General features: G+C 47.1%; 1 protein-coding gene across 2 annotated transcripts in view; it reads right to left on the bottom strand.

The window, feature by feature from the left end:
* Slc12a8 (solute carrier family 12 member 8) overlaps nucleotides 1–26,407 on the bottom strand; it is a 133,378-nt gene that overhangs the window by 99,789 nt on the left and 7,182 nt on the right. For both annotated transcript variants that reach the window (XM_059277132.1, XM_059277131.1), the window contains exon 3: nucleotides 20,001–20,232. In XM_059277132.1, coding sequence (XP_059133115.1) covers nucleotides 20,001–20,232 — 232 coding nt within the window. The remainder of the gene's footprint in view (nucleotides 1–20,000; nucleotides 20,233–26,407) is intronic.

The raw sequence follows: 26,407 nt of genomic DNA on the forward strand, positions 1-26,407 counted from the left end.
ACTGCTTCCTCCCTGATGTGTGTGCTCACAGATCAGGGACTCGGGACTGTGGGGGACTGCTCTGTGAAGTCGCCTCCACTCTGCCTCTCTGCAGCTTCCCTCTTGTTTCAAGTAGAAACTGGGGCAAAGAGAAGCATGCTTGGTGGGTTTATCCGGATGCCTGTGGGATTTTTTTTTTTTTGGTTATAACTAGTGTCTCCTCATTACTCTAGGAACTGGAGCACATACATACAAGAGTACTCCTCATATAACAGCCATCTGGGCTTACACTGCTCACTCAGACAGCAAGTAGATTTCCTGCCTGAATTTATTCTTCTATTCACTTTGGATAGTCTTAATTTCTTGCAGTTGGAGCACCTCGGGAAATCTAGCATTTGGGTTTCTTGTAGGTTTAAGATGATCCAGTGGGGGTCTAACAGGGGAAGCCAGGGATGGTGGGGCCCATCTGTAACCCCAACCCTCAGGAGGCTGAGGCAGCAGGGGCATGTGTGGGGAGCCAGGCTGGGCAGTACAGTGAGGCACCACCACACCCAGCTTCTAGCGTATGGGCTCTACGGCTTGGACACAGGTCCTCAATCTTGCAAGGAGAGCACTTTATCCCTGAGCCCTGGCCCCAGCTCTCTAAATTGTATTTGTGCCGGGCGGTGGTGGCGCACGCCTTTAATCCCAGCACTCGGGAGGCAGAGCCAGGCGGATCTCTGCGAGTTTGAGGCCAGCCTGGACTACCAAGTGAGTTCCAGGAAAGGCGCAAAGCTACACAGAGAAACCCTGTCTCGAAAAACCAAAAAAAAAAAAAAAGAATAAATTGTATTTGCAATACAATAATAGTTATTTTGTAACTCAGTCAGGAATAGCATGGGGAAGGGGGTGTTCCAGCAGTTAGGAACAAACTAAATCTACTGTTTAAGCAGAACCGGGACCAGGGTAGGGACACAGCTTGATGGGAGAGAGCTTGCTTAGCGTGAGTGAGACCCTGAGCTCATCCCCAGCAGTGAAAGGGAGAAAAATGGGGCTCCGCAGCTTCACCTCCAAATCTGCAACTCAAGGCATGCTGTGATCTCAGCACTTGGGAGGCAGAAGTAGGAGGATCAGGAGTTTGGTGCCTGATGGGCACGGTGGTGCACGCCTTTAACCCCAGAACTCAGGAAGCAGAAGCAGGGGGTTTCAGAGTTTGATACCAGCCTGTTCTACATAGTGAGTTTCAGGTCAGCCAGGGTTACATAGGATGATGAGAGACAGAGAGAGAGAGAGACAGAGAGAGAGAGAGAGAGAGAGAGAGAGAGAGAGAGAGAGAGAGAGAGAGACAGAGAGAGAGACAGAGAGACAAAGAGAGAGACAGAGACAGAGAGAGAGACAGAGAGACAGAGACAGAAACAAAGAGAGACAGAGAGACAGAAAGACAGAGACAGAGACAGAGAGACAGAGAGAGAAATTTAGAAAGATTGAGAGAAAGAGAAAAGAAAAGGAAAGAAAGAAAACTAGACCCAGCCTGGGCTACATAACAAGTCCTGTTTTCAACAGTCATCACCCACCCCTGCTCCTTATAAATAGAAATATGCAATATTTATTATTTTAAAGAATAATTTTATCTGGCATTTGGTAAACATTGTCTGACAAGAGCCCTGTGAGATTCTGATGTGCCAATTGATGTAGACATTTACCTGAGGGCCTACTAGAAATGAACCTGAAAACATTAGGAGTGGGGGAATGGTACACACACATGCACACTATCCATACAGAGTATTTAAACGATACAGTGTTTCAGAGAAATGGGAAATTTCCCTTCACATCTCTAGACTCTGTGAAGGAGACTGCTGTTTGGGCTGAAGACTTCTGAGACAGACATTATTTTCTCATGCAAAGCATGGCCACATACAAGGAGAACCCAGGCTCTGGGCCAGGCAGAGCCCCAGCTGTCCATTTATGCTGCTGATCCAGCCAGCCTGTGAGTGAGCTGCGGCCCTGAGACAAGGGAACCTGCAGGATGTGTGGTGGGAGAAGCTGCCTATGTGGAGGCCTAAAACCATGAGGCACCCCGGAAACCCTGCCAATGAATTCTGCTCAGTGTAAACGGCCCTGGCCACTGCATCACAGGCAGAGCTGACCAGAGTTCTCTCGGGGAAGAGAAATGCTGAAGTCCGTGTGCCTGACACTACTGGCCGCTTTCTTTCTCTACAGCACGTAAGGGGGCTGGGCCACAGTGCTTGTGACGGGATAGGTTTCGGGGCTGGGGATTACACGTGTGCCTACCCACAAGGAGTCACATGGAATAAAACACATATTCATAGCAGGATTGTGAAACCCTTTGAAAGTTATCATTTTAGGTCATAAACTAACAAGAGGAAAGGCAGTTAAGATTCCCAGGTTAAAATACACATTGTTGCTGGAATTTGCAAATGTGTATGCTCCTGATGGTGGCAGTGGCCAAATTTGGAAACAGAGCCTGGTATGGTAGTGCACACCTTTAATCCCAGCACTCAGGAGGCAGAGGCAGGCGGATCTCTGAGTTCAAGGCCAGCCTGGTCTACAGAATGAGTTCCAGTACAGCCAGAGCTACACAGAGAAACCCAAAATATAGATAGATAGATAGATAGATAGATAGATAGATAGATAGATAGATAGATAGAAAGAAAGAAAGAAAAGAGGCTGGAGATGGAGGAGATGGGGAAACTAAATAGGTATATAGAAACAATAGAAAGATGGCAATATATATATATATATATATGGTTTCTAAAATGCTCCAGATCTGTCCCCTGCAGCCTCACAGTCCCAGCTGTGACTTCTCCAGTCTACCTCAGGACAGTCTGAGTTTTATCCCACCCCACTCTGCCCACACTAGGTTTCCAAAGAGCAATTCCCAATTCAGCCACTTCCGGCTTTAAAAGGAAACCCCCTGACCTTCTGCTCAGGTTTTTTGATTTTTTTTTTCTTGCTTTTCTAGCCCGAAAGACTCAGAGAATCCCAGAGACACATCACGGAGCCTGTATTGAGCCGAGAGCTGTCTGAGACCTCTGAACACTGCAGCTCAACTTTAACTTTGAACATGACATATACTACGTGAACTCAATTATGTTTTCAAGGACAGAAAAGAAACCGTGATGAGATGGCTCTTATAGTTCATATTTTTAAATGAAACATGTGAGCTAGTGAGGTGGCTCAGAGAGGAAAGGCATCAGCCACTAAGCCTGACGACCTGAGTTCAATCCCTGGGACTTACATGATGGGAAGAGAGAACCAACTTCCCATAGATTGTCCTCTGACTCTCCACATGTGCCCTGTGGTACATACACACCTGCACACACAGAGAGAAATATATATAAAAACAATTTAAATAAAATAAGCATGCGTTGTTCCGAATATAAATTATAATTTATGTTCAGTATTTAATGAATACAAACAAATATGAAATAAAAATATGGAAGTAACAAGACTGATTATCCTTTATTTCTCTGAGTGGCAAGATTCTGAGTCTACTTCAGGACATTTCCCCTCCATCTGCTTTGATCTTTATCTCTGAGAGGAGCATATACTGCTTTGAGAAAAAACTTTATTTCGCTTTTTCACGTTGGCCCCTTCCCCCTGGACAGGCTGAACCCCGACCTGTCCGTATTGTCCCACACGATCAAGGAGGTCTTTGATGCTCTCCGTGCTTGCCATGTCTTTTGAGGACACAGGCCATGAGAATTTGTTTCTAGTTCAACATCTCCCTGTGTCCTATGGACACAGTCTCCGGAGAGAGATGGGCATGCAGAGGCTGGTCCCCAGGGAGCCCGCTGGCTCAGACTTCCCATGAGGCCCTGTCCTGAGAGATCCCTCACTGGGAGCAAAGGAAGGGGACCTTCGCAAAGGCAGGGAAGGACAGCAGGTGACAGCCATGGCCCTGAGCTGAAAGGTGGATGCTAATGTTTTGTTTATTTTTGGTGTCTGTTTTCACATCCCAACCAACGCAGATGCTAACTTTTATGGTTTATGTTCCTTCTTCTCCAGCAGCCCACCAGAAGAAAACACTCCGATTTCTTCTACACTATCATCCAAACGACTTCCAGAAGCCTCTATAACCTCTTATTTACAGAGTTTTATTAAAAGATGTCCACAAATGGCCCCTAGAATCAGGACATAACCCACGTGGTGGTGACTGTCCTGAATACGAGACTTTGAAGTTTGCCAGAAGAGAGAGAGAGAGAGAGAGAGAGAGAGAGAGAGAGAGAGAGAGAGAGAGGTGTTCAAAAAAGAAGAGCAAATATCCCCCCCACACCCACATATACATACCCCCAACACCCATACCCCATACCCCACACCCCCACACCTCCACTGCTACATTTTGGAGGCAAAAAATGCTCTCTCCAAGGTCTGTGATACACACCCACTCTGGAAGCCTGGGAACTCACAGGCCTACCTAGCTGATCAGGGGAAAGTGCCATCAGGAAGCAGTGACTCTCCTTAAGCCAAGAGCACTTCCATCTAGCCCTCTGTCACTCCCCATCCCACACCGTGACCTAAGCACCACATAGCTAATCCTGCACCTCTGGAATTTTCCAGGCACTTTCTCTTCAATGGATCTGATAGCCTCAGGTCAAGGTCATTGCACACTGCTCCCAGAGCACGGAGATGTTCTTTATAACACTTACCCTGGGTGTAATGACTGCCCAGTTAGAGGAGAGACTGGCCCTCATTCTTGTGTGCGTCTTAAACATGGAGCATTGCATTTGCATGTAGCAGAACTCAAGCCAAAGTGTTTTGGTCAACTGATCGAGTAGAGGAGAAAGAAACAGAGGCAGGCTGGAGGACACCGGAGACAGGGAAATGAGACCAAGGAAGGACAAGAAGAAATAAAGGAGCCCAGGAAAGAATGCCAGTTAGACAAGCCTTAAAATGTACCACGACAAGAATATTTTTAGAAAAAAAAAGTGCATTTTCCTATTTAAGCCTAAATGTTCATTGCATTCCCTTTTGGGGAGATGATGGGATGTTTTGAGAAAGGGTCTCATGGTGCAGCTAAGCTGAACCCAAATTCTGACCTGCTTCAGGACCCCCCAAGTGTTGGGGCTGCCGGCACGCACCACCATACCTGGCCCTAGGTTTTCCCTACCAAGGAGACTGTTTCTCGGCTTAATTTCAGCCCCAGGGAGCCCTGATTGTGTAGCCCGTGACTGTGGGATGTCCTGTGGACAACATGAGCTCTTCTCTTGATACTGTTTCCAGGTGTTGTAATCATGACATCGCTGTTTTCGCCAGAGCAATGTGTGAGGCTGGTTTCTCTAAAGCCTACAAATACTCTCCAGTGTGTGTGGTCCAGGCTCACAGTCATCTTGGACGTTGCTCACAGTGCTAATTCACACCTTCTGGCTGCTGTGACTACAGGCCAGCCCAGAAAGTGACCCCTCTGAGGATTGAGAGGACTCTGTAATATTTATTTTGACACTGTCAGAAATCACACTCCAGTAACCAACCAAGAGAAAACACCACCATTCTTCTACACTGTTATCCCCAATGGCTTCTAGAAGGCCCTGAAGCCTTTTATTTAGAGTTTTATTCAGGTTTCCACAAACACCCCCCATCCCTGGAATCAAAGGTATAACCCACATAGTCGTGACTGTCCCAATGCAAGGCTGTGGGCTTTGCTAGAGAAGGGAGGAAGCACACTCTACAGAGAGACGAGCCAATATGCTCCACCCCCAGGTGGAGAATGATACTTTATGAAGGCAAGAAGTGAAGGAAATGAAGTATTTTTTAAAATGTGGTCGATTTGTCATATAAAATTATTAACACAGAATTTCTGAGTCAAGACAGCAGATGAAATACACGTGCAAATTTATTTCCTCTATGAATTGAAATAATATGCAGCAAAGAGGTTTTTTTTGTTTGTTTGTGGTTCCTTTAAGGATATAAATCCATAAGATTTATGGATTTGTTTTTTACATATAAATCCATGAGATTTATACAAAACAACATTTTGAAAGCTACAAAGTCGATGTGTGAGTGCTGTTGCTACCACGGAAACAATGCGCGAAGACCTTGGGACTGACGGCACCTGACAGACTCTGCGTGGATGTCTGAGACATGACAGGTTAGAGTAAAAAAGACCTGGAGAAGATACCGCTGTCACCAGGCAACCGGCACAACCCAACAGGACCACAAGTGGGCTTTTCTACTGTCTCACGAAAGCAGAAGCCACCCAGCCTTCCTCCTCAACCCAGACTCCATAGCAAGGTATTGTGGGTAAGCGCTTAGGTGGAGTCTCATCTGTCCTTGTGATTGGGAAAGTATTTCTCACTCACTGTCTCAACTTTCCCATCTATAAAATGGGAATAATCGAAGCACACGCTTACTATGTAATAACTAAATAAACAAGTATAAATAAAGCCAAAAATAAAAATAAAATAAAGAAATGCCTGGCCTATGTAGCTTGATAAATGATAGCTGTTGTCATGATCACTACAGATAAGCAATGGCCACACAAGAGCCTTGTTCGTAAGCTTTTTCCATCCAAAGGGCCTGGCTGTGCTCAGTCCTCACACAGAAGGTGTCTGAGGCCCCGGCTTTCCCATCCTGCCCTAGCTAGTTGCAGAATTTGGATGAAGCACGTGGTATCTGTAACCACTTGTCTAAGTCTTTCATAACCAGGATAAAGGCACGGGTCCCTAACATCACACACTCAGTTTGTGGTAGGCTGAGGATCAGTACGGCTGCCTTCATCACCAGGCAGCATCATGAGGGGTCCTGAAGAAGTGTGAACACACAGTTGTGAGTGATGGCCCCCTGAAAACACAGGTGCTCACATGGCCACAGGATGAGGAGCTGGGAGAAGTGGGTTCTATTGCAGCTGGGAGACCCAGCAAATGGCCCTCTAGCTCCCTGTGCCCAGGTCCTCACTCAAGGTCCAGATGCTGTGGGTACACGTTGGTGTGCCCTAGGATCCCATAAGACAGTGGTTCTCAACCTTCTAAGCCTGAGGCCCTTAACGCAGTTCCTCGTGCTGTGGTGCCCCCAACCACAGAATTATTTTCATTGCTACTTCATAACTGTCATTTTTCTACTGTTATGAGTCGCAATGTAAACATCTGTGTTTTCCAATGGTCTTAGACGGCACCTGTGAAAAGTTGTTCGATTCCCCAAAGGGGTTGTGACCCACAGGTTGAGAACCACTGCCATAGAACTACGCAGAGAAAAGGAGGTCGGTCATGGGGTATCGTGTCTACCCCGAACACAGTGCCTCATCTAAATCTAACTTCAGAGCTAGCGCTGCCTGGCTCGTGTTTCCCATCTCCTTGTCGAGGCAGGACCCATAACAATGTTATCACTTTTTAAAACATATGCCTGAACTCGTTCCTATTCCAGACAATTGGCAGGTGCCCAGTTAATAGATTATTTCGCCAGACAGCTGAATGCGTTGGCCATTGGTCAAAAATGAGATCACCGCAATCCTATGCGCTGCGTGGAGGAGCCTGAGGAGGAACCACTGGCTACAGGTTAACAAATGGGTTTACGATCCCATCATCCTACATTTGCCTCTCCCGGTGTCTGGTCCACAGCAAAAGAGGGTCTGTTTAAGCCAGGCTGGTTTTAGTCTTTGTCCCCTCAGGTTGGTGTGTGAACTGCCTATTCATGTCAGACACCCACAAATCCCCAGCCAGACTCTGGCTGCTCTGTGGGAGTGTCCGGCCAACATCCCAGATCCCTGGCCTTCCTCTCAGACCTGCACGGTTGGAAAGAACCAGTCAGGAGACCCCCCTGTCCCAGCTGTCTAGATTCTGGTTGAACTTACTTACATGCGGATATGGGTAATACTCCACATGTGTACCAAGAGGGGCGGAAAGAGGGAGGAGGGAGGAGGGAGGAGAGACGTCGTTGTTACCAAGCCTGTGACGCAGATGACGCGCTGTGACCTGGGGTAGGTAAGATGGGCAGTCTGATTTCCCAGTGACTCATCCCCACTCTTTCATGAAATATGTAATGCTTCCCTAAGCACCTCCACGCCTTGCAAACAAGAAAATTCAGGAGGAAGACTTTCAAAGCCACAGCGTCTCACAGCTGTAACCGTCTTCCTTCCTTCTGCCCAAGGAGGTCTGACTGAACTTGCAGCCGGACTCCACCCAGGGCTGGCCCTCTGTGAAAGCATTGTGAGATCCCTTGCCAGCTGAGCCTTTTCAGACAGAATACCTGAGAGCCACTGCCAAAACAGGAAGGCCGGCGCCTCTCCGGGGGAGACTGGGGAGGGTCAGCCACCCAGGTCTGCAGGGGCCAAGGGTGACAGTCCTCCACCTCCACTGAGGCTCCAGGACCTTTCCCTGGGGCCCTGGTCACTCTGGTCCCTTCATTTGCGCAATTAACAGAGTCTCAAACCCTGCTAGGCTGTATGTAGCCTGTTGCCGGGGGACACAGAGGTGCGGAGATCTATCCCGTCCCCAGAGCATTCATATTGTTGTAACAAGCCACCGAAGGGAGAATCCCGGCAACTGGGCCTCCTCTGGAGCCCCACCCCCCCCTGTCCCACGTGACACCCCAGCAGTGTGCCTCAGATCACTGTCAAAGTTAATGAGGGGTGTGAAGAAGGGGACCAGGCAGGGGGATCCAGGTAGGCCCAACTTCAGCTCTCCCTCAGCATCACAGAGCTTCCGGATTCTGGTCCAGTATCTGTAACAAGAACTTGTCGCACAGGCCCTCTCTGGTGAATGGCATGTGCTGAGCTCTAGTAGAAATGGATGAACAAACTCTTCACGACTAAATTGCCCGTGATGCCTGCTTTCCATTCATCCAAACACCTACACATTACCTGTGTCCACAAGGCATCAACTCTTTAGCTAAATAAACTAACATACAATTTGTAGTAAAATTTTAGTATACCACGAGAGTTTAGGACAGCAATAGAAATGATCTGGGCTAGGCCAGAAACCCCCATACACTGGCTCATTCCAAGGACCCAACCACGAAGATAGAGGAGAATTGGGAGAAAACCAGAAGGACAGGAAGTTGGGAGAGGAATCAGGTATGGGGAGAGATGGAGAAGCAGAAGATATTAAATGTAATAATAATAATAATAATAATAATAATAATAATAATAAAAATAAAAACATCATGGTGGCATGCCCTTTATCCTCAGTACTCAGAGGTACAGGCAGATCTGAGTTCAAAGCCAGCCTGATCTACATAGCATGTTCCAGACCAGCTAGAGTTACACGGTGAGACCCTGTCTCAGAAATAAAGAAATAATACTGTTCGTCTCTTCCTCTTCCCTTTTACTGTGACCTCAAATCTCAAAGGTTTGCTGCCCCCACCAGCAGCTGCAATCCTTGTCTGTTTCTAAGCCAGCATACCTTGTCAGGGAATCCTAGGGAATGACGGAAATGTTCACCTCTGCCCAGGTCAGGCGGCTTTCGGCCTGCAGTGCAGAGGACTAGGGTGGAGACTTGTGGATCCCAGATTTGCCTCACCACCATGCCCTCCAGGAAGAGGGCTGCTGCGGGGGTCCCAGAGGGGAGAGGCAGGCTGCACAGAGGCAGGCCTGGATGGTCTGACACTAACCCCGCCTGCTTTGGGACCTGAATTTAGCACTTGTTGGCTGAGCGTGTCCATGAGCTCTGTTCCTGGGGACACCAGGAAAGCACGCTTTGTCACAACCAGGCCTGGAAAGCACGCTTTGTCACAACCAGGCCTGATGTTCACAGCCCTCCATCTTGTCCCTTGTTTCTCCTTCTCAGCTCTGACTCTCTGACCGTGCAAGAGAAGACTGGCTGGGACTTTAGGCTCTCAGTCCCTCTTGATCTGAAAGAATGGAAGCAGTATGGGAACCCCACCTTTATCCGATGGCCACGGTGATAACAGGTGCCTCTGAGATCACACTGGCCAAGCCACGTACTATGCCATCTCAGGGAAGTTTTTCAAGCTCTTGGGACCTCAACTCCCTTGTCTATAAAGGAGGCCTTATCATCTCACCGGCCCCTCCCACACTAGTTGTTTCAAAGTTTGCTAGGGTAATACGTGTAGAATGCCTGGCAGCCAGTTCTGTTTGCTGTTTCCTCACATGTGTGTGCATGTGCACACATGCACACACACACACACACACACACACACACACACATATACACACAGAGCAAGGATATATGAGTGCAACTCTTGGCTGAGTGTCAGTCACGAGAAAAGTTTGTATCAAAGATCAACCCCCTACCCAGCACACTCTAGGCCATTCTTGCCTCCAGGTCTCTGTGAGTTTGAGCATCAAGAGCCATGGTCTTTGTCCCCACTGTACCTCACTGCCCTCTGAAGGAGGCAGGACAGAGGCCCGTACAAGCAGAGGACACTGGGCAGGGATCCCCAACCCAAGCAGTTTGGAAACACAGACGGACAATCTCCACCCAGAGGTGCAGGACTGAACTAGGAGGGCCTGGGATTCTTTCTGATTCCCCTCAGGCTCTAGTGGTGTTTTTGGGTGCAGGCGGGGTTCAGGGCCCTGGGGACCAAGGCTGGAGTGAAGCCGGGGACCCTCATTGAAACTGTTCTTTGTCTACTCCCAGACTTTGCCTCTCTGTACTGGACCAGCAAGGAGCTGGTTGCTCACGGAAGGCCTCAGTTCTCAGAAACCACTTCCCCTCTCCAGGCTGCTTGCTTCTGCCTCTCTGAATTAATCTTGCCCAGTCCCTGAGCAGTGCTGTTTATGAGGGTCACTTGAGAGCATATGTGTGACAGTTCTGGATGAATAGCACCACCCATCCCTAGTCCCAGTGCAAACTGTAAACACCGCTCAGGAGGAGCAATCCACCACACATGGGAGTGAGTGTTTCCGCCTAGGACGGGGACAGGGAAAAGGGTTAAGTGCTGCCCTGGGATAAGGCCTCCTGCCCAGAGGCCAGGGAACGGACAGACTGCAACTCCACACAGAGGCCACTGAGGGCACTGCAAGGCCCTTCAGGCAGGCCTGCCCACAGCTGGGGAAACCCTTGGAGACAAAGCATGTGGAGCTGGTGTCCACCACAAGGGGCAGGAGCCAGGTGGGAAGGCGATGCCACAGGGGTAACCTGGCCCCTGTTCCCATTCTAAGAGTGAAGTAGGGTGCTAGAGATGGGGTGCAAGACAGGAAGGTGTCCCACAGTAAGGGCATGGAGGCCTCGCTCACGGTTGCCACAGACTAGCCAACTGTACCTGCAGAGACAGAAAAGGCAGTCTGGCGTCTGTCACTTAGTGGACTCTCTGCATACCAGTGTTTACTGCCTACCTCCATAAGCCAGTACTGAGCAATTCTGGAAAACCCAAGCCTTGCCCTTCTTAGCCACCATGTGGGCTGACTCTAATTAAGCTCTAGAAAAGCAGCCAAAATGTTTGTGTTCACCTTGCTCCACAGGATGGAGCTCATGCCTATATTATAAACCTGCTCAAAAGTCCATGGCTTGGGGCATAGGCCTTAGTCAAGAACCTAAGTCTATCAACTCCCAGATTTTGCCTCTCTCAGATGCTGAACCAGCAAGGAGCTTAACACAGAGGCGTGGGTCCCTAGAAATTATTTCCCCTCTCTTGATTGCTGCTTCTATGTCTCTGAGATAGTGAAGTAACCCTGCCTAACTTCTGTCACAGTGTGGTTTTGCTAAGTGGATATATTGTCCAGGCTGCCTTCTAAATAGTGATGTGTAAACCCATAGATTAGTTCGGCCCTCAACCTTAGCCAGGGACTCATAACTAGTCGAAGTGCTAAAACTATGTGACTATTGAGCACTCCATCCCACCCTCAAAGTTCAGAGACCATCTCAGAAGAAAGGCAGAAAGAATCTAAGAGTCAAGTCTGGACCACAGTGAGACCCCACAAAAAAACCAAAACTGACAAACCAAACAGAGAGGAATCAGTGCAGCAAAGGTCCTGGATTTAGAGATCAAGAACTCAGTGGAACCTCGAGACAGTAATTTCAGCAGAGAGCAGGGGCAGGCATGCTTGCTGCTCCCTCCTTAGAGCTCCCAAGCAGTGACTTTGGCCTTGACACAGCCAAAACCAAGCCCCCGACCTCACCAAGCAGCTTCCACCTGCTGGATTCTGCATGAGATGAGCCTGCCCGGGGCTGCTCTGACTGACTGACTGGAGGAGACAGCAGAGGACCAGAGTGGAGCAGAGTGCACAACGTGGGCTGTGAAAGGCAGGGTGTATGTCACAGAACCTTGGCAAGCGCCTTCCTGGATAATCAAAGGATTAAGCCTGGAGACTCACAGTTTCATTTCAAAATGTAGAACCTAGAATTAAAACGTACCACATGTCACTTCATTTTCTAAAACGTATTTTCTCTATATCTGCCCGAGTTTCATGGCAGTGAGATCATTTTGGCCCGAAACTCGTCTTACATAAATGAACATATGAGCCCTCAAATGGCATTTGAGGAACTTTAAGACAAATGTTTGAGGGTGTCGTGTCTAAACTGCCATGCTGTTCAGCTTTGTACGGTGCCGCTCGGTGTCTGGTGCTGTGGTTTGTGCTTTGGGAAAGACAGGAGAGAGTGGAGAAAGAAAGAAGGGACCCTTGCTGCCAGCCTACCGTCATAACCAGGCAGTGAGGGAGAGAGGTGGTAAGGAAAGTCAGGGCAGAGAACACGACACAGAGAGACACTCATCTTGAGACAGAAGGACACAGTGCACAGCCCCACCCCCACACACATGCACACACATATATGTATATAAATAATTTACAATGTAAAAACATTTTAAATGACAAATGTTCAAGCCAAGAATTCTCATATCCAACTGTTGATTATCCCCAGGGATCAGGTCCAAGATCCCAGGGATGCCCGAACCTGCAAACCTCACTATAGCCTGCATTTTCCTACGCATACCTGTGAAGAAGTTAATTTATAAACTAGGTACAGTAAGAGGCTAACAAAAACAAAACCAAATAATTGAGAACCTTATGAATGATTCATGAAATGTGGATAGAAATCCATGAATTATATCTTGAATTTTCCATGTAATACTTTTGGTGAGTAACCTAAGCTTCAGAAATTAAAATTGTTTTTAAAGGAGGATTGCTACGGTCAGAATTTAAAGGGGGGAAGGTGGGGGGTAAGCTGGGTGGGTGTGGTGGTACACACCTGTAATTGTAGCACTCAGGAGGTCGAGGATTGGGAGTTCAAGTCCAGCATGGTAGGAGTGATTTAAACAACATACAAAATAGAAAAAAAAGAGGTGTGGGGGGATAGACTATAAAAGAAATAGCTGTAACCCACAAATTGAAGGTGCTCAAGCTGATAATAGATTTTTTTTTTTTTTGTTACAGAGGCTTGGGAGATGGTTCAGTGGTTAGGAATACTGGCTGCTCTTCCAAAGGACCCGAGTTTGGTTCTCAGCACCCACAGGGTGGCTCACAACTACCTGTAATTCCAGCTCTAAGGGATCTGACACCCTTTCCTGTGTTCTATGGGAAGCCACGTGCACGTTCACACATACACACATACATATAATTTCAAAAAAAAATTTAAATCTAACAAATTTTTGTTATGGGAATTATAGGGCATCATGGGTAGACAGGAGATGTTTAACACTTGGAGAAGAAACAGGCGTGGGCATCAGAATAGCGCCTGACGCCGTGGAAAGCTAGAAAGTGAAGCAAAATGATTTCACAGTTCTATTCCAAAGTATTTTCAACTTGGAATTTTTTTATCCAACGTCAATCACAGCTGAAGATGGAGAAGTGACACTTTCTGGGACCCACGAGAGGGACCTGGGAAGGGAGGTGGGGAGCTCCAGTACACCAGCGGGGACCCAGCACAGAGTGGCCTCTCTAGGAAGAGCAAGGCTGGAGAGAGGCTCCCACAATGGGGGCTCTGGGCTGACACCAGGGGCAACTGAAAGAAAATGCCTCTGTGGGGGCATTTTCTACACAGTAGTGGGCCAAAGAAAAGAAAGCAAATGAGAAGTAATGAGTGTGGCAGGGTGAATGGTGGCCTCCGAGCATGTGTTCTCACCCAAAACCTAAGAACCTGCAAAGAAGGCCTCATTTGGAAAACGGGTCTTTGCAGACACACCCAAGGATCCCCAGGTGGGATCTGTCTGGATTATCGAGTTGGCTGTATTTATAGTGACATGTTATGTGTGGGAGCCCGTTCTCGGGTTCCTCGTGGCTTTACCCAGCAGGTCCACATAGAGGATGATTAGGACCACGGGCCTGGGTGCAGGTGTCTGAGATGGTCTGCACTTGCCTGTGCTGGGGGAGGAGGTCTTTTGCTCCACCCCTTGGCGTCTCTATAAAAACCCTGGGGCAGAGACAGTCGGGGCCCGTTGGAATAGGTTCCAGGCCCTCTCGAGGCTATCCTTTATTTTCTATCTGTTTATCTCCGCGATATTCTCCGCAATAAATCCTTCTATCTAATATTTCCTGCTGCTCGCACTCAAGAAAACTTTGGGGAACTGTGGGAGTGGGTGGGTAAACGCCCCACAGTTATGTTACTTTGTTGAAACACTGCATACACAGGAGCCATGTGAAGAGGAAGGCAGACACTAGAATCATCAGCCACTCCTAAGGGACACCTGGGCTTCCGGAAGCTGGAGGAGGGCAAGGAAGGGGTCTCTTCTAGAGACCTGGGGGGACGGTGACCCCAAGACACTTTTGATTCCAGACTTCTGGCCTTCAGAACTCTGTGAAAATAAATTTCTGTTGTTTTAAGCTCCGTGGTTGTAGCAGTTGGTTAAGGCAGCCGCAGGGACCTAACACACAGAGTCCATTTAATTTCAGGAAAATACACAAGGAAGTAAAGAGAGTATATAGCTTGGATTAAAATGGGTATTTTATGTATGTATTACTGCTTTACATCTAATTTTAAAAGGATGGATGACATCAGGGGAAAGCCTCAATGCCTGTAGCACGCATCTAGCCTGAGTAAGAAGTAAGCCAACATTGTCTGTGTTGGATTCACTGCTAAGGTAGAGAGCTTTAGGGACCATCAAGGAACAAGAGAAGCCAGTGGAAAAGAACAGGGGGAGATTATAGACCATTCAAGAGGAAAGAAATAGAAGATGCAATAAAAATGTGAAAAAATATCCTCAATGGTTTACAAAAAGCAAATTGAAAGAAAAGGAATACACACTTTAATCCATGACACGGCAGAAATTTAAAAGATTACGCCTACCCAATATTTTCCAAGATATAGGTAATCAATAACTCTTATCTGCCACTGGTGTGAGTTCAGAACAATCTAATTGGAAGGCAGCATGGCAGAACCCAGCACAATTTAAAGTGCTCTTGATCTTCCTCCTGTGAATTCTATGTATGATTTGCTCCTGCAGAAACATGCCCCCACATCTGAACAGGATGTTCACATCAGCCATATCTGTAAAGGCTCAAGATGGAGAAATCTAAACTTCAGTAACAGGACTTTAAACTCAAAGCACGTTTAAGTCAGTAACAGGGAAATGTTATGCAGTATGTATGTGCACATAACAACAGTTAATGAAAAAAGAGGCATGCATTTGAAAGCAAGTAGGGAGAGATGTAGGGGAGGCTTTGGAGGGAGAAAAGGGAAAGGGGAAATGATATAGTATGATCTCAAAAAAAAAAGAAATATATTTTATAGAGTGACTAAATTCCATACGGACAGAAGGATGCCCACGAGGTGCCTCAGAACAGGAGCTGGAACAGTAGCAAGTGCAGTCCTGTGTGGACTCAATGCATGCCTATGTGCCCATCTCCTCCTGGCCGTATGTGCCCATCTCCTCCTGGCCACATGTGCCTATCTCCTCCTGGCCACATGTGCCCATCTCCTCCCGGGACATATGTGCCCATCTCCTTATAGGACATATGTACCCATCTCCTCCTGGCCATACATGCCCATCTCCTCCTGGCCACAGGAGGGGAAGACGGGAGCAGGGAAGAAATACTCTTCCTTTTATAGGCATCAAGATTCGGGGGTTCATAATATAAAAAAGAAACCGTTTCCTTTCCTTGCTTTCTTTTGTCTCGCCACACACCCCCCATTCCTTCCCTTCTTTTTGAGGCAGGGTCTTACTCTGTAGCCCAGGCTGACCTTAAACTCATGCCAATCCTCCTGCCTCAGCTTCCTGAGATCATAGGCATGCAGCCGTGCCTGACTTGTTTTACCTTTAAAATACAAATAAAGGGGAACCACAGTACAAGTAGATCTAAAATTTTTGTCCTTTTTTTTTTTAATTTTTCAAATGTTAATTTTTGTGTGTGGGTGTTTTATCTGCCTGTATGTGTGTGTACCACATGTGTGCCTGGTGCTCCCGGAGGCCAGAAGAGGGCATCAGAGCCACCAGTTCTCCAGCCCCATATATATATATATATATGCGCATGTGTATATATATGCATGTATATATATATATATTAATACTAGTCTGAAGAGATGGCTCAGAGGCTAAGGACTCCCACTGCTGTTACAAAGGATCCAGGTTCAATTTCCAGAACCCACATGGCAGTTCCCAACCATCTGTAACTCCAGTTCCAGGGGATCTGATTGATTCCCTCTTTCGGCCTCCTCAGGCACCAGGCATGCACATAGTGCATAGACACACATGCAGGCAAAACACACACACAAAACAAACAAACAAACAAACAAATCTATCTTTAAAAAATTAAGCAACACCAGCCAATGGAAGGAAAAGTAGAATTGAAATAATATAGCCTCACATAATCTCAACAACCACTGCTAACATCCAGGCACAGTTCCTTCCAGTCTTTCTTCAAACATCTTTTTCCCTTTAATGGTTGAAGTCCTTCTGCTAAATCCATCCTGAAGGTTTATGGTCTGGTTTCAGCGTGGGCTTTTGACCGCAGAGAAAACAGTCTGATAAAAACCAATGATGCCGAAAACAGATACGAGAAGGGCCCGTTGCTATGGGAATTATTGAAAATAAATTTCAGCTCCTACTACACCCTGCTAATGTATTGACCAGAAGGAAGAACAAGCATTTGAAGTCACTTAGAAGAGCAGCCAAGAGCATTTCCAATCAAGGAAGAGAACACATGGGTCTAGCGAAGCTCAAGGTGGCCCGCAGTACTGCCCTGCCAGTCAACTGTGGTCTCCTAGCAACCGTGTCAGTGGAGAGGAGGGCACCGGGGAGTCAGGGACTGGGTAGACTGTTTCTCCCTTTGTTGACAGTTGGGCAGCCAAAGGCCAGTCTGTCTCCCTCAGTATGAGAGCCATTGTGGCAGGATGGTGCAAGGCCCGGGAACAGCACACCTTCCCTCCTACAGAGAAGCCCCAGATAGCATGGGGCAGCACTTCAGGTGAGCCAGGGGACCACCAGGCCCTCGGCACTGGAGTGACTCCTGAGGACCCCTTCTGTGTAGGAGTCAGCCCCTATGTCGGGGGAGCTTCTGGAGGTCAGTGGGGAGCAGCCAGGGAATTCAGAGGATATGCAGTCTCTGACATTGGAATTATATCTGAAGAAACGGTAATCTACGCCAACTCAACTCTGAACAGTAATCTACAACCAACAGCATTTAAAAGGCAAGACTGGGGGGCTGGAGAGATGGCTCAGTAGTTAAGAGCACTTGCTGTTCTTCCAGGGGACCAGAGTTTGATTCCCTGTACCCATGTCAAGCAGTTCACAACCATCTCTAACTCCAGATCTAAGGGATCTCATACCAGCAGGCACCCGAACACACCTGTGACATACACACAGACAGACACACATACATTCACATAAATACAAGTAAAATCTAAAAATATATTAAAAATAAAAGTGAAATGGTGCACAGACATCTTAAGTTTGTTTGTTGTTTGTAAAGGCAAGGGGTGACCTCAAAGCGGGGAGCAGAGAAGAGACAAGCATGCTGTACGAAAACAAGCCTCTTCCTAGCCCAGGACGGGCTCGGCTGCAGCATCATATCATAACGCTCTGCCATGCGTTAGCACAAACCATAGCCTCTTCGTATATCTGTAAAATGGGTATCAGTGCTCCCATCTCAAGGGGTTCTGATAGGGGATAAGTAAGATAAGCTGTGCCCAGCATGGCAGGAACTCGGGCACAGTGATTCATCACCACCATCACAGGTCCCTATCTGGGCTGCAGGTGATTTTATACACCAGTTGGCTCCATCTCTCCCTCTCTTTAAAGCCTGGTCTCTGTTGCCACACAAACACAGAGTTCCTGGAGTGTGCAGTATCAGGCCTCTCTGCAGCACCCTGGTGACAGCTGAGCATTCCGAGGACAAGCGTAGTTGACCTTGATGCTAAAACAACACACATCTGGAAGTGGCAAAGTTACAGACCCCCATGTCCTTCAGAGCCCTGAGATGTAGGATTCACACTTCCAGGCTTCCAGGAGGCAGAGGAAACCCTGGGTTCCATTAGAGCAGCAGTTCTCAACCTTCCTAATGCTGTGACCCTTTAACACAGTTCCTCATGTGTAATGACCCCCAACCATAAAATTATCTCATTGCTACTTCATAACTGTAATTTTGCTACTGTTATGAATCGTAATGTAAATTTCTGTGCTTTTTCTCATGGTCTTAGGTGACCTCTGTGAAGCCCAAAAAGGTCTTGACCCACAGGTTGTGAACAGCTGGATTAGTCAGTCATGAGTTCATTCAATAGTTGCAATATTCAATGGGTATGGTGATGTACACCTTCAGTCCCAGTACTTGAGGGGCAGAGGCAGGCAGATCTCTGTGAGTCTGAGGCCAGCCTGGTCTACAGTGTGAGTTCCAGGAGCTACATAGTGAAGCCCTGTCTCAATAAAATAAGAAAATAAGCCAGATGGTGGTGGTGCACGCCTTTAATCCCAGCACTCAGGAGGCAGAGCCAGGTGGATCTCTGTGAGTTTGAGGCCAGCCTGGTCTACAGAGCGAGATCCAGGACAGGCACCAAAACTATACAGAGAAACCCTGCCTTGAAAAACCATTTACTAATCCCAAAGAGTGAAAAACTATCCCAGGTCACTTGATTGTTTTTTAAGCTTAGGTAAGGAACACACATTCTTATTTTGAGAAATAATTTAGCATATAAAGCAATGGATAATCAGACATTTCCGTAGCCATCTCTATGAAATGACAGTTGTCAACATTTGTCATAGTTTGCTCGTTTTTCTTTCTTTTTTTATTATTTATTTTTTATTTTATTATTTATTTTAATGTGCATTGGTGTTTTGTTTTGCCTGTGGAAGGGTGTTGGTTGAATCTCCTAGGACTGCAGTTAAGGACAGTTGTGAACTGCCATGTGGGTGCTGGGAATTGAACCCGGGTCCTCTGGAAGAATAGTCGGTGCTCTTAACCATTGAGCCATCTCTCCAGTCCCCAGTTTGCTTGTTTCTCAATATAAGGTCTCAGTATTTTGTTCGAAATCTTCCTGCCTCAGCCTCCCAAATATTTACAGGCAGGTGCCACTATGCTCAGAAACATCTATTTACATCAAGTTCTTAAAGAAAACTGCCAGATAGGAAGTCCATTTCCCTCTCTATCCCCACATTTCTCTCCTGCTTGTGTCTCAGTAGTTGCTGTGGATTTGGTCTCTGCCCATCTGTTTGTGCTTTTGTTTGGAGGAAGTTCTGTTATCTACAATTCTGTACTTTTTTTTATAGAAAGAAATGAGGGGCTGGAGAGATGGCTCAGCAGTTAAGAGCACTGACTGTACTTCCAGACAACCTGGGTTCAATTCCCAGCACCCACATGGCGGCTCACAACTGTCTATAACTCCAAGATCTGACACCCTCACACAAACATGCATGCAGGCAAAAACACCAATGCACATAAAATAAAAATAAATAAAATTTTTTTAAAAAAGAAAGAGAATCAGGGAAAATACATGAAGTAAAATTCTGTGTGCGTGTGTGTGTGCGCACACACACACACACACACACACACACACACACGTGCGTGCTCATATGCATGCCTGTGTATGTGGGTGCCTTTGTGTATATAGAGGGGCTTCTGGGCCCAGGGAGCTGCACCAAGGTGCAGCTGTTCACCTGATGAGGACCCAGCCCCCAATAATTGTAGGTACAGCCTGTGGAAAGGAAGGGTGCTCTGCAAATTATACCCATCAACATCTACAAAGCAGTGTACTCCAAGGGCCTACCTGGGTCCAGGTGGGTGAAAGAGCCCACCACGAAGTCCAGGGTGGAGACAGCCAGCAGGAACAGCAGCAGCAGCTGGAGGCGGATTATCCACTTGACACCTGCTAGGTTGATGCCCAGCAAAGCCAGAAGTACAGCAACTGAAATTCCTCGCACAGCCCAGATGTTCCCAAGGCCCAGCAGATCTGAGATTGACTCGGCAAAGCCTGTGATGTACATGGCACCTGCAACACACTGCCAGGCAATTCCCGATGGGAACAGCCAGCAACAGAGAGGCATCAGCTGCAGACCTGCCTGCACACGCGCACACACACACACACACACACACACACACACACACACACAAACACCAGCACTGTGGCTCTCTGCCTGGGAGGCAGCACCAGGTCAAACCTGCTCTTCCACAGGGGAACCTGCCTCAGGGTCCCATTTCTGCTCATTCACATCTTGAACAAGAAAGGAATGAGCCCCGGGTTGAGAGCTGTCAATGGTAACCAAGGCAAAAAGGTTAGGGGATACTGGGTCAAAAGGCCTTTGGCTTTCTGCCTGCACTATTCAAGAACTAAATCTCTACAACAAACATGTGCACACAGGGCCCTGTCCTCAGAGCCCAGCAGCTCACTCCCACAAACATATGAACACCATTTATTTTAACTTGCGTGTGTGAGCATGTCCACCTCTTTTTTGAAACAGGGTCACTCAGTGGCCTAGGACTGGCCAAGTAGGCCAGGCTGACTGACCAGCAGCCCATGGAGCCTCTTACCTCTGCCTCTCTAGTGCATGCCACCACACCGTGTTTGTTTTTCACACTGGTTCTGGGGAATCACACACATGCCCCCAGGCATACAAACAAGCACATTACTGAATTATACTCTTTTCCCAGGCGTGTAAATCAGGCTGTTTTAGTTTGGTTTATATCATTTGGTTTTGGTTCTTTAAGACAGGGTATAACACTGTAGCCCAGACTGACCCGGATCTCACTATAGATCCCAAATCAGCTTCAAACTCCAGTAATCCTTCTGCCGCAGCCTCCTGACTGCTGGAATTCCAGACATGAGCCACAATCCCTGGCAGTATTAATCTTTTGCTTATCTAGCTGTCAGGCATGGTGGCACATAGCTATAATCCCAATACTCAAGAGGCAGAAGCAGGAAGATCACTGAAAGCTGAGGCCAGTCCAATCTACCTAGGCCAAGCAGGGCTATGAATGAATAATATGAAATTTAGAACTAGAATAAAAAAGAGTGGGTAGCATATCTTTTCAAGGGTATCCACAGGCTGTCCAGGTGAAGTCAGGGTCTGGTTCACTATTCACTATTGATCAAATTGGCACTAAATATCCCACACTGAGTAGTTACACGTTAACTTACTGATTTTTGCCAATCTATAGCAAATGCATGCAGAAATAACTTCTGTCTGGTGACCAGGTAGCCCGGAGGATCATGGTTTGCAGTTCTGTAACAGTGGCTAGCTGATGTCCAACCCAGCAAACTTGACTTCCCATTTACTGACTAAAGCGCCTAACTGTGAATGTGCAGATTCGATCTGTCCCTCTGGCCTCCACGCCTCACTCCTCCGTGCTAGTAAACATCTTAACTAGTAGGCTGCACTCATTCATATACTAGCATCATGGTTTTACATTATTTGGAAAATTTGAAAGGCAGGTCCAAATAAGTAGTTAAGAGTAACATGAGCCGGGTGTGGTGGTGGGCACTGTAATCCCAGCATTTGGGAGGCAGATCTCTGTGAGTTCAAGGCCAGGCTGGGCTACCAAGCCACACAGTAAGACCCTTTCTTTAAAAAAAAAAAAAAAAAAGTATCGTGTGGGCCAGCAAGACGGCTCATCAGGTAAAGGCACTTGACACCAACCCCAATGACATGAGTTTGAGTTCCAGGACTCACAGGGTTGAAAGAGAGAGCCAGCTCCTGCATGGTGTCCTTTGACCTCCACATGCACACACATACACAATACACACATAATACACACATACACAATACACACATACACATAATACACACATACACAATACACACATACACAATATACATACATACACAATATACACACATACACAATATACATACATACACAATATACACACATACAATATACACATACACACATACACAATATACACATACACATAATACACATACACACAATATACACACATACACAATATACACATACATACACAGTATACACACACATACACAATATACACATACACACAATATACACACACATACACAGTATACACACACAATATTTACATACACATACATACATTCATACACACACACACAATAAACAAATGTAATAAACTGTTAGTGGCATGAGCATCACTTTGTGCAATCATCAACCTCAGTCCCCTTCTCTCCTGAGCTTGGTCACTTCACTGACCCCCAGGCCCTGCTGTCACCCTCGTCAGTGCAGCCCTGCCCTTGCCGTTATCCCAGGAACGAATTCAGCTTGAGCCTATTCAAGCTCTTCCTTTTCCATGAACTTCCCGTCACTCAGTAAATGTTACACTTACCGCCACGGCTATGTAATTATCTGGTTCCAGACTCTACTATCTCCTGCACCAGGAATACAAACACCCTTTCAAAACAAAGCACTTGGGCTGGGGAGATGGCTCAGTGGATAAAACACTTGCTGCACACGTGTGAGGACAGAGTTCAGATCCCCAGAACCCATGAAAGAGCTGGTCAGGTATGGTGGCCAACAGTAATCCTAGCATTCCACTCTGAGGCACACAAAGGGGATCTCCAGGGACTCCCCAGCTGGAATCAGCCAGTTCTGAATCAGCAAGAAACCCTGCCTCAATAAATAATGAGTAACCCAGGAAAATGGCAATGTCAACCTCAGGCGTCCACAACATGCACACACACACACACACACATGCACCTATAACCATGTGAACACATAATCAAGCAAGTGCACACACCAAATACAGGTTAAAAGACTCAATATTGGTTTCACCTCTTGGGTATCCTCCATTTGCTGAGCACGGTGCAAGCCTTCAGTGAACACTGTGTGATATGCTAACTTTCATAGTCAAGTGCCCTTATCTGTGACCATTCCTACCACTCAGATAGATCTGGCTGGGAGAAGTCCTGTTGACTTGGCCAGCTTCTGACAACCAGCACAATGTCACCATATACTCAACACAAGGAAGCCTTTGTTCCAAGATGAACACAGAAAAGCATAAGGACTCTCTCTCAGCCAGGGTTCAGCTAAGGAACAAAATTAGTGAATGCACATGGGATTCCAAAAGGAGATTTAGTGGCTTGCACAGACAGAGGCTGGATAGTCCCACAATGGTCATTTACAAGCTGGAAAGCCAGATAAACGATTGGCTGCTGAGTCCAAGAAGATGAAAACCTCCAAACAAGAGGGACCAAGATGCAGCACCAGTCTCAAGACAAGGGTCTGGAAGCTCTGTGGAAGTCACTGGAGTGGGTCTGCATCAAAAGGCTGCCAAAGCTGGAGTCTGATGTCCATGAGCGGTGGTAGCAGCATTTATGCACCTGCTGAGGAAGACTTTACCATCCGCTCTGACTTCCTCTGTTTTTGTTCCGTCTGATCCCCAGCTTACAGGACTGTGGCACCCACGGTCAGGACAGCTCTTTGCCCCTCAGCTGTCCACCCTCACAGACACAGCAAGTGGTGGTCTTTACTAAGTTCCTCTCTCTCCAACCAAGTCAAGGTCAACTATCAAGCTGGGGATGAAGGCACTTGTCTAATAGCCCAGCACGAAGACGGTAGAGGCAGAAGGGTTGTGAATTCAAGACTAGCTTGGATTACTTGGCAATATTCAGATAGATTAGGCTATATAGCAAGATCCTGAGTAGGGAGAAGGGGGAGAGCCACCACACCATCAGAGTTATTGTAAGGCCTTTACATTTCTAGCCGGTAGACACGCCCATCGCCATGGAACTGGAATACCTGCACACATTTGGGGTGTACTGACAATGGTACCTTGTACCCAGTTACAAAGTAAACCCATCTCAGGGAAAGAGGAGCCTGTGCATGAGCTCCTACAATGCAGAAAGGCTATTCCCTTCTGGCTCAGAACTCATGGCTTAGCCCACATCCGGCTTGAGACAGCTGACACAGGGCGGGTCTGAATCCCAAGCCTTCCCGAGCAAGCCAGCTGCCCTAAGGCATCCACGCTGGAAAATGCTCTTCCTTGGAAAGCATTACTGAGTTTCTGTAAACATTCCCAGAGCTCATTATAGTTGGAAAGAGTTTTCATTTCCTTCTAATATAATCAGGGACTTTTCTTTTTACCATTCTCAACATAGAAACATCTGTAACTCCCTGCCACATAAGGTGGGGCGGTGCTCAGCATTTGAAAGGGAGGAAGAGGTATATTCTCAGGGTAGAACACCTCCATCCTTCCCAGGGCACTTGTTTTGGCAGAATCGGGTGTTCGGGAGACCTGAGTGGAAGACAGGTACAACCCTCCACACTCGCCCCTTCAGGCACAAATCCCAATTTAGGCTGCAGTGGGCAGCGGGTATGGATCGTGGAGGTGCTCACTCCCACCATGAAAACTCCAGGCCTCTCTCTGGTCTAAAAAGGCTTTCTGATCCTCCACTCTTGCCGTAGAGAATCCAGCACAGAGCACATTAGCCATGACAAATGTTTTGGACACAGTCAACACAGGCTGAAGCCAGACATTTTCACACCCAAGTAAGTAGCCCAAAGAGGCTCCTCGGATTCCCCACAGATGGGTAGCATAGGGAGGGATAAGGGTTTCTAGCTGCAGTCTTCTCCTCTGGCCGTGGATCTGGTCCCATAGGGTAGGGCGGCTAGCCAGGCCTCCAAAGTGAGGGAGGAAGGATTGAGTGTGTCCAGGACATGGCAAGATTTTTTTTTTTGTTGTATTTTTGCTGTTTCATGTGAGGCTTTTTATTAATTTTATCAATTTTTATTTTACGTGGATGGGGGCTTTGCTTGTGTGTATGTCTGTGTACCACCACTGGGGTAATTGGTGCCCGTGAAGGCCCAAAGAGGAAGTCAGGTCCCCTGACACTGTGTCGCAGGTGGCTGTGGACCATCATGTGGGTGCTGGGGATCGAACTCAGGTCTTCTGGGAGAGCTCTTTCTTAACTGCTGAGCCATCTCTCCAGACCACACGGCAAGATTTTAAAATCATGATTCTAATCAGGCATGTAGGCCTGTAATTCTAGCACTTAAGAGGCAGAGGCAAGAGGCTTACCATGGGTTCAAGGTCATCCTAGGTGTCCGGATGGAAGCTCAGCCCCCTCCTCCCTCTCCAAACCCTGCCTCTTTTAGAAAGCCTGCCAAGCAGCAGCTCCAGACCGAGCCTACAGGGTATTTAAGCTCCAGTCCACAGACCTGCCATGTGATTTCTCTTCCTTCCTTCCCCTGGGGATCATCCAGGAATGCTTTGCTCCGATCAAACCTGGTCTTATTAACTCAGCTTGATTTGGCTTATTACATTGGTGGATAAACCCATTACTGGGGGGTTCAAAATACTTACCACTAGGCTACAGAGTAAAAACAAAAACAAAAAAACCCCACGAAGTTAGGTAGGTAATGAAAGAGGGGTGAATTGGGAAGAGCTGGGGTGTGTTTGAATATGATCAAAAGACATCAAATGAAATTCTCAAAGAACTAATAATAATAGTTTTAAAATATAGGCAGTGGAGATGGATCAGTGGCTAATAGCACATCACACATAACAGAGGACTCCAACCACCTGCTAACCCCAGCTCTAGGAATCCAACACCCTCGACTGACCTCCAGGAGCACCGCCCTCATATGCACACCCCCTCAACAACACCACCACCACACGCACATAATTAAAAATAAAAAAATAATGCCAGGTGGTGGCGGCCCATGCCTTTAATCCCAGAACTCAGGAGATGGAAAGACAGACAGATCTCTGTTAAGTTCAAGACCAGCACAGTCTACATCGTGAGTTCCAGGCCAGCCAGGGCTACATAGTGAGACCATGTCCCCCAAAGAGTTGGTTGTTTAACATGTGACATGAAATAAGAAAGAAGGCTACAGGAGGTGGGGGGACAAGGAGGGAAGCAGAGGATGGGAGAGGGGGCATTGACAACAATAGATTTCCAGTAAAAATGTCACAATGGAAACCTCACTCTTTGCAACTTAAGATGAAATGAAATTATGGGATAACTCTTTATCTAGATTGGTCGAGAAGAGAGGTGAATTCAAATGATTAAAGGAAGGAAGGAGGGAAGTGTCATCACCAGACAGAAAGAAATAAAGAGGATTACAGGGGACCAGATAATATATCAGTACTCTAGATAACTGGATATGCAGAAGGACACGACCTACCAACACTGCACAAAACAGAATCAGGACACCCCCTTGCAGGCAGAGAGAATGCTAATAATTGGGAGATTTGAA

This window comes from Peromyscus eremicus, chromosome 12, assembly GCF_949786415.1.
Source record: "Peromyscus eremicus chromosome 12, PerEre_H2_v1, whole genome shotgun sequence".
In the NCBI taxonomy this organism is placed as follows: Eukaryota; Metazoa; Chordata; class Mammalia; order Rodentia; family Cricetidae; genus Peromyscus; species Peromyscus eremicus.